Below are 11597 nucleotides of genomic sequence, written 5' to 3' on the forward strand. Positions count from 1 at the left end.
GCGCAATGTGTTTTGCGTACTGATGAGTAGTGAGGATTATTTGGATGCGTATGAGAAACTGCTTAAACTGGGCGTGCGAACGGAGCAGAGCGATGATATTGTCAATGTTATTGGTGAGTCATTTGTTTGTTTGGTTTTTTTAAAAGATGAGTGTTTCACCGCCGTTTTTATTTTGTAGCGATAAAACAACTGCTACATTGGACGCTTGTGGTCTGTGTCGTAGCATGCCCATCCCGTAGTATGCCTCTCATCAGATGGGCGAGAAGAGACACAATACTTCCCATTTAGGTGCTGGTGCTGGGTCAACACGAGAACCAGAAAGTAACCCGTAAATTATTTGCAATCGAAAAACGAGTACAAATTTTTGTCGATGGTGGGATTCGAACCCGGGACCTTCTGCATGGCAAGCAAGCACGTTACCACTAACGAGTACAAATTTTTGTCGATGGTGGGATTCGAACCCGGGACCTTCTGCATGGCAAGCAAGCGCGTTACCACTGGACTAACTGTGCCCCCACTGGACTAACCGTGCCCCCTGGAGTGATTTGTTTGGTTTTTTAGTTGGTTATTTGGTTGGTTGTTGTTGTATTGGTGCTGTGGCTGGTGGTATTTTTGGTGGTTTTCAGCTGTACTGACTAATCGGTTAGAGATTTTATAAATTTTTTTAATGTAAAAGAACACCCAAAATAAGCATCATTCAATACTATAGGATAAGAAAAGTCAAGTGATGTTCACACCAGATTTTTCTTCTTTTTTGAATGGGTTTGATAGGGGGAATCGTAACAACGAAGGTCTTGTCGTCCCGAAAGCCTGAATATCTGTTTAGGATAAAATTAGCTGCAGGTTCGATTCCCACCCGGAGTGGATTTTATCCTGAACGGATAATGTTTGTTCTCGGAACGGCTGGCTTTCTTCTATCCTGTCTTCCTTCTCTCTCCGCTTTCTGGACTATAAGACCTCAGCTCCCATGGCGTAGTGGTCACTGCACTCGCCTTGCACGCGGGAGACCCGGGTTCGATTCCCGGCGGGGTCAAGAAATTTGTATCATGCAAATGATTGATTCCGTGACTGGATGTTGCGGGGCCCACTCAGCCTCGTGAGGAAAATGAGTAGCTATGACATATAAATGCGCATAGCGACCGGTGCCAGCATGGTAGGTAAACATTGGATGTTAGGATTATTGAGATATTGGGAAAAATCCTACAATGCTGCAGTGAGCACCAAAGTTGTGACATAATAACACAAACAAACTGCATTTACATTTACAATTGGGGAGAGAGAGAGAGAGAGAGAGAGAGAAGAAAAAGAAAAATCCCGTTCGAAGGATAAGGAAAGTAAAAATCCATGTAAATGACAAACGATATGAAGTAATCTCTGCGCTCATTGGGTACCTGGTACTCTAATCTGTATTCACCCAAGGAACAAGAGAGATTGCAAGTCAGAGATAAGGCAAGATATTAACACGGTGTAGGGAGCTTGTAGTAAAGCTTGTCTTGTTTCGGACTTGTGGGAGACTTTTGTTAGTGCAGGGGCGTCCACAGGCTCACAAACTCCAATAATGCACTTCTCGCAACACTTTTTTAGAAACGATAAGAAGTCGTGTTTTCCTTTCGTTAACTATAAGACGATTTCCCCTCTTTTGGCGTGGTTGGCGTTAAAAGAGAGCGCTAACCAGGCCAGTTTTTTCTTTTTTTTCGCCTTCTTCTTCTTCTTCTTCTTCTTCTTCTCCTTCTCCCACTTCTTCTTTTTAACTGGTTTCGAGTCTCGTTCAGGGGCTTAGGGTCTAGCGGGGGCAAATGAGGCCGATTGACCCCCTGTGTTTGACCCTGATTGCGGGGGCATGCGCAGGAAATATTACTGTGCTTGTTTTTCAAAGTAATAAAGATCCGAAAGTACATTTTGCTTGGAAGTAGTAATGTCCTTTGAAACTGGTGAAACAAGAGAACCACAAAATTACGTCCTAACTTGACTAAAAAATCTAAATAAAGTTTGGGTGCTATAAAACTTTGCGTATAGCCCTTGTTGACGTCTCCAAATTTGCCTGTTTCGACTGCGGGGCTTTAATTATTTTAGCCCGTGAGGGGTGAGATGTGGACGTTATATCATTCGTAGTTCAGGCATCTCCACTAACATTACACAGAATTTATGTGATTTGGAGCGTTAGCGTCTCCACTAATCAACCATCAAGCAGTTTACACAAAAAAACATACATAATACTTATAGGTACCTTACACAATCATTAGTAATGATGGAATTCCGGATTTTCTGATTTTTCATCATCATTACTTGGAAATAATGACATTATTAATGATTGTGTAAGGTACCTATAACATTGCCATGTGAATGAGCCTTTATTCAAAGAATAGGCCTTTATTTCTACTAAATTTCTCGCTTTATTCCGCTTTATTTCGCAGTAAAATACAATACCTACACAACTTATTCTACTATTTCATAACGTGAGAATAATAACGGCAGGCAAGTACTTTCTTCTGAAAAAGTACTTCAAGGTACTTCGCAAACACCAACTCGCGCCTTTTCTTACTTACGTTTCATTATAATTAGCCAAATTTATACAAAGAAACACTAAGCCGGTTTTGTAATGTTAAGTGGCGCCACCCCCCGCCTACTGCTTGTACTTCGCCCCCCGACCCTTACCCCACCTAGCGGGTTTTTTGAACATTTTTGAGCTTACAGGGTGAGCGCTAAAGATTGGGGCACGGAAATTTCTTTTTTTCATTATTTCTCTCATTCTTCTTTTTAGTCCGTCCTTCCTTTATTATTTTATTTTCCTATGAAGTTCTTCTATCTTTCTTTATTAATTTTAACTTTAAAAATGCGTTACCCAGTATTTTTTATTATTATTAGGTATTATTATTTTAATTTTAGACCATATCACCACATGCCTACTTCTTATTTAATTTTTCATAACTTTTTCTAGACAGATTGGGACCAACCCAGTATAAAGTTCAAACTTAATTATCGCCCAAACACTTTATTGTGCTTTCTACACATGAAGGTCAGGATTATCAGATATGCTAATGTTATTTTGAAACTCTTGAAGTGTGGTTCTCACTTATAATACATAATAGGTAATAATAGCCGCAAAACAGGTGTATATTCACAAGCAGAGCTCTTTTTACAAAATGTTACAATAATAAACAATAAACAAAAATCAAATACATAAGGTGGTAGAAAACGAAAACAAAATCTTCCTCACCTAGATAAATCTCCTCGTTGGTTTCACACTTGAGCAGTGTGTTGATCTGTTTAGCCACCCCGGATTTAAGCAGCATCTCTGCACCACTCATTTCCCGTGCTAGAACCACTAGGTTGTTCACCGCTGTCACTCTCTTGTCCATGGGAGCCGACGTGTCAAACACGTACTTGAACATGTTGTGAACCTGGAAGGGAAACGAGGGTGATGTCATAAATTAAAATCTTATTTTGTTCTGTAGTTGTTCATTTCCTTGCATCCGTTTGGTGACTGTTTTTCATTTAACACATTTTGAGCATCTTACCTTGTTCTGTAGTTGTTCATTTCCTGCCATCCGTTTGGTGACTGTTTTTCATTTAACACATTTTGAGCATCTTACCTTGTTCTGTAGTTGTTCATTTCCTGCCATCCGTTTGGTGACTGTTTTTCATTTAACACATTTTGAGCATCTTACCTTGTTCTGTAGTTGTTCATTTCCTGCCATCCGTTTGGTGACTGTTTTTCATTTAACACATTTTGAGCATCTTACCTTGTTCTGTAGTTGTTCATTTTCTTGCATCCGTTTGGTAACTATTGCAAACAGTCGGCTTAGCACAGGTTGGATAGCTTTGTTGGTTGGCTCCACACGGTGAATGTGTTTAGCATCAGTGTAGGCCTCCTCAAATTTACCTGGAATAATTTATCAGATAATTTTTTAACTGATTGAAAAGTTTCACAATATAGGTAGGTAATCAGTTGTAAGTAATACAAGGTATTTTTTAAATGTGTTTTTTGTATCAATTAATTTAAACTTAAAATTACAAACACTTAGAACACTCCAAATTTCCTGGAATTAATTGAAGATAGATATGACATTTTGCCTCTCCTGAAAAGTTGACTTTGGGAAATTCAAGATTTAACCTTTGTGGTTTCCCTACTTACCTATTGCCTCATATGCCTGACATCTCCTAAACAAGGCCTTAGGATCATCAGGCACAATTTCCAATGATTTGGAGCAATCCTCTATTACTTTGTCGTTTTGATTTTGCTTGAGATACACAGCTGCTCTGTTTTTAAGACAAGTGGCTCTTTCATGGGACTCCTCTGCTGTTACTTTCAATGCTTTGGTGTAAAAATCAAGAGCTGTTTCATAGTCCCCCTGCTTGAAAGCAGAGTTACCACTTTCTTTTAGTTTGTTGTAGTCATTCATGTTGTTGTCAATCATTTCGCAAATTTGATTTTAATCTGGAAAAGATAAAAAGTACAGATGAAAAATAATGATGAAATAAAAATACTTCTGTCTAACATGTAAAATGCCTTGGTTTTGTTCCTAATACTTAATGTAAATGCAAATGCAATTTCTTTGTGTTATTATGTCACAACTTTGGTGCTCACTGCAGCATTGTAGGATTTTTTTCCAATATCTCAATAATCCTATCATCCAATGTTTACCTACCATGCTGGCACCGGTCGCTATGCACATTTACATGTCATAGCTACTCATTTTCCTCACAAGGCTGAGTGGGCCCCACAACAGCCAGTTACGGAATCAATTATCTGCATGATACAAATTCCTTGACCCTGCCGGGAATCGAACCTGGGTCTCCCGCATGCAAGGTGAGTGCAGTGACCACTATGCCATGGGAGCTGACTACCTTTTTTTTAAGAGGTTTGACAGAGGGAACTGTAACTGCCATGGCCTTATTGTCCCGAAATCGAAGAGAGAAGGAAGACAGGATAGGAGAAAGCCAGCTGTTCCGAGAACGAACATTATCCCATCAGGATAAAATCCGCCCCGGGTGGGAATCAAACCCACAGCCTAGCGCTTACAAGGCAGATGCACTACCAACTAAGCTAACTAGGCTGGCAGCTGACTACCTAATACTTAATAGAAAACACTTATCAGACAATCTCTGATTTCTCTGGTCTTAGAAAGAAAAACACTATTTTGTGCTACTGAAAAGGTAAAATCAAATACATAAGCACCTGAAAAGGTAAAATCAAACAGGTGAGTAAATACCTATGCAATTTAATTTGAACACCCTTAATTTTAAATAGGTAGGTAACAAGCAAGAAAGAGGATTTTAAAATAAATATGACCCAAATATCATGCTTTCTTACAATAAAGATAACAAGAATCAACTTACAATGCAACAAACACTTGAACACCAATGAATTTTTCCTTATAAGGCAAACACTAATGTAATAATTTAATTAAGAGAACTTTCAAAAAGTATGTCACTTCACTTTGTAGAATTTTTGTAAAACTTCTGAGGATATTTCAATGAGCATACCCATATTTATAACATTTTGAATATTCTGGAGAGATGATTGAGATGAATCTAGAAGCAAACAAATCTATTTTGAGGGCCCTTGTTGGTACAGAGCCAATTCTTTGCTTTTAAGTTCTTAAATTTTATATTTTGACTCACCACTTTCATTGATGGAAGTTAAAGATGTGAAGTGAAAAATCAATGGTAGCACGGTCAGGATTTCTTTATAAAGGTCATTGGAGACATTTAAAATGTACAAAATTAGAAACAAGAGCGTACTTGGAGAAAAGTTCAAGCAAATTTCCAAAGCAAATTTCCAAATTTGGCAAAAAATTCAAAATCTTGCCCTAATTAAAATTTTAAATTTCGCGGTTCTCGGATTTTGTTTATTTTTCCGAATGCCACGCTTCTACCGGAAGTTTTACCAACTACAATTCACGGCGCACGCGCGCGAGTGTGAACGAATCTTTAGCACGTGGTTTTGTTTACTTTTCTTCATTTCTTCTTATCATGAAAAAGTAAAAATGAAAAATGATATTTTTTAAAATTAATTATTTTACTGATAACTAATCGAAGAAAAGTGGGATCAACCAATAATTCTTTTATCCTGTCACTCTTACGATTTGCCTAGAATTTCAAAACCCAGGAACTGAAACCAACGGGGAAAATTGTACAATCTACATACCTACCTACCATACCAGTTTGCAAGTAAGTGTAAAGTTGGGAAACATTTCTGCCTAAAACAATTACTACATGTCGCTTGGTTGTGACTGTCTTTCAGAGATTGGGCAGAAAAGGCCTGCCATAGGTACATGTAAGATTTACTAGTTGTCTCTGATTGTGTAACCTCTCTCACAACGACAATGTTAGAAAGACAAATGAGGGATTTATTCTCTATAATTTCTTGGAGAACTGAGAAAGAAAAGAGATTCAAAACACTCAGGTGTTTGACCAACCAACCTCTGCCTGAGAAGTGGGATTTCCAACATTTTCATGATAGAAACCAAACCTCAAATTTTAATAGCATATTCATTTTTCAGATTCACCACAATCTGGTAGTGCATACCTTCCCCCTGACGTGAAAGTCTAGGTAATGTCTAGCAAATTACCTAAATCCGGAGCAGTCGGAATAACAATTTTTAAATTGTACAGAGAGTTTTTCACCGATTAACATTGATCAAAACGCGTTTCTGCGCATGCGCAGAAACGAGTTTTCATCAAGAGTTCAGTTAACGGTACGCTAGTTTTGGTTGCAAAAGTAAAAAGGTTTCACCGAGGGAACTGTAACTGTCAGGGTCTTATCGTCCCGAAATTGAAGAGAGAAGGAAGACAGGATAGGAAAAAGCTAGCCGTTCCGAGAACGAACAAAGGGAACTGTAACTGTAACTGTCAGGGTCTTATCGTCCCGAAATTGAAGAGAGAAGGAAGACAGGATAGGAAAAAGCTAGCCGTTCCGAGAACGAACATTATCCCATCGGGATAAAATCCGCCCCGGGCGGGAATCGAACCCGCGGCTTAGCGCTTACAAGGCAGACGCGCTACCAACTGAGCTAACTAGACTGGCGTTAAAGAGTTCAGTTACGGCGGGGCACTAATTTTGGTTGTAAAAACCCGCTAATGTTGTGTTTATCCTGGATTTCATTTTCAGGTACAGAAATAGGCGCCTCTCTCCTGCAAGCGGTCGTGCAGGATTTTGACCACCTCTACAAATCTCCAGACTGCCATCAAGTCGACAATAAGCGCAAGGCAGACGCGCTACCAACTGAGCTAACTAGACTGGCGTCAAAGAGTTCAGTTATGGGGCGCTAATTTTGGTTGTAAAAAACCGCTAATGTTGTGTTTATCCTGGATTTCATTTTCAGGTACGGAAATAGGCGCCTCTCTCCTGCAAGCGGTCGTGCAGGATTTTGACCACCTCTACAAATCTCCAGACTGCCATCAAGGGCTACCAACTGAGCTAACTAGACTGGCGTTAAAGAGTTCAGTTACGGGGCGCTAATTTTGGTTGTAAAAACCCGCCAATTTTTGTGTTTATCCTGGATTTCTTTTTCAGGTACGGAAATAGGCGCCTCTCTCCTGCAAGCGGTCGTGCAGGATTTTGACCACCTCTACAAATCTCCAGACTGCCATCAAGTCGACAATAAGCGTCTGGACAACCACATCTCCTTCCTGGTCGGTCTATACCAGTTCAAAGTCTTAACTCATGGTCTGGTTTATGATATATTAGATCTACTTATTGGAACTTTTGATGAGAAGAGTATCGAACTGATATTGACCATTCTGAAGACCATAGGTAAGTAGACTAGTGAATGGAAGGTCCCGGGTTCGACTGATTGGTCTATTCTATACCAGTTCAAGGTCCTAATTCGTGGTCTGGTTTATGATATATTGGATCTGCTGATTAGAACTTTTGATGAGAAGAGTATCGAGCTGATATTAAAAAGTCTCTTTCCCCCCAGCAGTCTACACAAGGTTTCCTGTATTTTATGGGCTGGGTTCGAATCTCAATCGAGGCGGAAATTTTATGACCAAAATTTTATGTTCCAAGATAAGAAGTAATTCGAAAGCCGTTTTTTTTTCTAGGAGTTTATTATTTATTGAATTAATGTCTGAGACATTCTCTCCCATCCAACCCCCTATCTTCCAGGTCTCTCGCTAAGAAAAGACAACGCGGTCCGATTCAAGACCTCGCTCCTTTCGATCCAATCCCAAGCAAACGCCTCGTCCACACTTGTCTGAGACATTCTCTTCCATCCAACCCCCTATCTTTCAGGTCTCTCGCTAAGAAAAGACAACGCGGTCCGATTCAAGACCTCGCTCCTTTCGATCCAATCCCAAGCAAACGCCTCGTCCACACTTCGCGACAAGCCGCGGACCAAATTCATGCTGGACATACTGCTGGCCGTCAAGAACAACAATGTGCACAAAATCCCCGGCTACGACACTGCCGCTGTGGTCAGAATGCGAACTAGTTTGAAGTTCCTTGTGCGACCCTCGTGCTATGTGTCCGAGTTGAATATATCCCTGCAGGATTTACTTAAAGGTAAAGCCAGCCACTCACTATCAGGTGTCCGGTATAACTGATCAGGTTTGCGGTGTTAAGAGGGTTCAAGATCCTATCCTAGGTCGGATGGAAATAGACTAAAGATTTGTACTGAAAATTTTGAAGAAATGGACCGGAAAACTGGGAAAAGTCAGGGAATTTTGATTTTGGTAGACACCCTGTTCAGTTGGTCAAAAAATCCCTCTTTTTTTTCAGCCGATGAGAAAGGCCGCTGGTGGATCGTCGGATCAGCATGGTCGGGTGCTGATTCAGACAAACCTTCATCAGCACCAAGTACATCAGCAGCCCCCAGTCAATCAGCACCCAGTCAGTTCTCTGCGCAAATCATGGAGCTGGCGCGCAAACAGCGCATGAACACGGACGTGCGGCGCAATGTGTTTTGCGTACTGACGCTGATTCAGACAAACCTTCATCAGCACCAAGTACATCAGCAGCCCCCAGTCAATCAGCCCCCAGTCAGTTCTCTGCGCAAATCATGGAGCTGGCGCGCAAACAGCGCATGAACACGGACGTGCGGCGCAATGTGTTTTGCGTACTGATGAGTAGTGAGGATTATTTGGATGCGTATGAGAAACTGCTTAAACTGGGCGTGCGCACGGAGCAGAGCGATGATATTGTCAATGTTATTGGTGAGTCATTTGTTTGTTTGGTTTTTTAGTTGGTTATTTGGTTGGTCGTTGTTGTATTGGTGCTCTGGCTGGTGGTATTTTTGATGGTTTTTTTGGTGGTTTTCAGCTGTACTGACTAATCGGTTAGAGATTTTATAAATGTTTTAATCTAAAAGAACACCCAAATAAGCATCATTCAATACTATGGGATAAGAAAAGTCAAGTGATGTTCCCACCAGATTTTTCTTCTTTTTTGAATGGGTTTGATAGGGGGAATTGTAACAACGAAGATCTTATCGTCCCTAAAGCGAAGAGAGAAGGAGAAACCTGAATATCTGTTTAGGATAAAATTAGCTGCAGGTTCGATTCCCACCCGGAGTGGATTTTATCCTGAACGGATAATGTTTGTTCTCTGAACGGCTGGCTTTCTTCTATCCTGTCTTCCTTCTCTCTCCGCTTTCTGGACTATAAGACCTCAGCAGATATAGTTCCCTCTGTCAAACCTCTTTTTAATCTCTTAACCCGTTTAGTTCGAACTTTTTTCACTAATTTCCGGCTCTCTTCTTTTCAGTGCATTGTCTGCTCAATGAGAAGCAATACAATCCGTACTACACACATCTCACGCAGCTTTTCATTCATTTCAGTGCATTGTCTGCTCAATGAGAAGCAATACAATCCGTACTACACACATCTCACGCAGCTTTTCATTCATTTCAGTGCATTGTCTGCTCAATGAGAAGCAATACAATCCGTACTACACACATCTCACGCAGCTTTTCATTCATTTCAGTGCATTGTCTGCTCAATGAGAAGCAATACAATCCGTACTACACACATCTCACGCAGCATTTCATCTCTAGTAACCGACGCTATCGTATGCTAGTCCAATATAGTGTGTGGGATAAATTCAAGCTCCTGGGGGAAATGAGGCCGACCCAAATAGTCAATCTAGCCAAGTTCCTGTCAGCCCTGTTTATACAGCACGCTCTGCCCTTGTCAATACTGAAAGTAAGTATCTCTTGTACAGGGTGACCCAGAGTTGCCTGACGGTTTTGATTTGCCCATAACTTTCTTATAACTTGTCGTAGCTTGTTGAAATGAACATCACTGAGTTCAGAACAAAATAAGGTTTTGTTACAATGTAGTCGTGGACCCCGCAACTTCGAACTTTCGCTGTGGTGGCATTTCTTAAAAGTAGTGAATGTGTGATTAATCCTCAGATGAAGTTTCGCACCCATTTTGATTTTCCACCCTCCTCATACGATCTTTGCTCGTGCGACTTTTTTTATGGAAATATGTTAAAAACAAGGTGTATATTTATTAGACAAGGACTCTGGATGAGTTAACGGGTGCTTTTTATCGAGAAATTCGTGCTATAGCCCAAAAAAATGCTAGAGACAGTATATCGAATTTTGAACCAGATTGAGTGTTTTCAAAATTAGGGAGATTTTTCGGCTAGCGTTGTCTTCCACACCTGATCACCATCACAAACAAAATGCAGAAAAAAGTAAACCTCATTTTGTTATTTTTCATTTAAAATAAATATCTCTGTTTTATCTTGAAAATTGAACGTGTAGCATCATTTTAAAAACCGTCAGGTAACTCTGGGTCACCCTGTAGTTCCAGTGATTAGGTTTTAATAGATTTTCGATTGCAAAAATTTCAATAGATTCTCGTATTGACCCAGCACCTAAATGGGAAGTATTGTGTTACTTCTCGCTCATCTGTTGAGAGGCATACTACGGGATAGGCATGCTACGACCCTACGACACAGACCATACCTATGAGTCTAATGTAGCAGTTGTTTCACTGCTACGAAATATCTCTAAAAAAAGGAGTTCAATTAAGGTCACTGTAGTAACTGTCAAGTGTTTAGTGACAGGGGAATTTACACTCCATACCCGCCTACTCACATTAACCTCACCTAGCCTGAGTGGGGTTGGAAAAAACCAGTAGATCACGTAACGTGATAGTAGTGCGGCTGTCCTGAACGAAATTGCCTACAATATTATGAGAAAACTTTGAACTACATCTTTCTGACTCCCTATGAGCTCACATGACGTGACGTGGAAATATCTTCAAAAAAAAGTAAAAAGGGAGTTTAAGGTCACTGTAGTAACTGTCAAGTGTTTAGTGACAGGGGAGTTTATGCTCCATTCGGGGACAAGCTACCCGCCTACTCACATTAACCTGACCCAGCCTGAGTGGGGTTGGAAAAAACCAGTAGATCACGTAACGTGATAGTAGTGTAGCTGTCCTGATCCTGAACGAAATTTCCTACAATATTATGGGAAAACTTTGAACTACATCTTTCTGACTCCCTATGAGCTCACATGACGTGACGTGATGATAGTGTATTTCTACCTTTTACTCTTCTCTTCCTCCTCCCAGGTGATCGAATTCACAGAGCTGGGCAAACCTCAGGTTCACCTCGTCCGACAAATCTTCCTCTCCCTCCT

General features: G+C 40.5%; 2 protein-coding genes across 2 annotated transcripts; one reads left to right on the forward strand and one right to left on the reverse strand.

The window, feature by feature from the left end:
- Positions 1 to 3180: 3180 nt before the first annotated feature.
- Positions 3181 to 5812, reverse strand: LOC103521880 (protein unc-45 homolog B; the record flags this gene model as incomplete). Its single annotated transcript, XM_008486984.2, has 4 exons — positions 5626 to 5812; positions 4136 to 4438; positions 3744 to 3883; positions 3181 to 3401 (listed from the first exon to the last, which is right to left on the reverse strand). Coding segments are annotated over exons 2-4 (644 nt in total), but the record flags the coding sequence as incomplete, so codon positions are not given.
- Positions 5813 to 7297: 1485 nt separating this feature from the next.
- LOC103521881 (nucleolar MIF4G domain-containing protein 1 homolog) lies at positions 7298 to 9033 on the forward strand. Its single transcript, XM_026832348.1, has 4 exons — positions 7298 to 7400; positions 7520 to 7759; positions 8240 to 8509; positions 8726 to 9033. The coding sequence occupies exons 1-4, from the start codon at positions 7298 to 7300 to the stop codon at positions 9031 to 9033; spliced, it is 921 nt and encodes a 306-aa protein (XP_026688149.1).
- Positions 9034 to 11597: the final 2564 nt, after the last annotated feature.

This window comes from Diaphorina citri, unplaced genomic scaffold (assembly GCF_000475195.1).
Source record: "Diaphorina citri unplaced genomic scaffold, Diaci psyllid genome assembly version 1.1 scaffold6206, whole genome shotgun sequence".
Lineage (NCBI taxonomy): Eukaryota > Metazoa > Arthropoda > Insecta > Hemiptera > Psyllidae > Diaphorina > Diaphorina citri.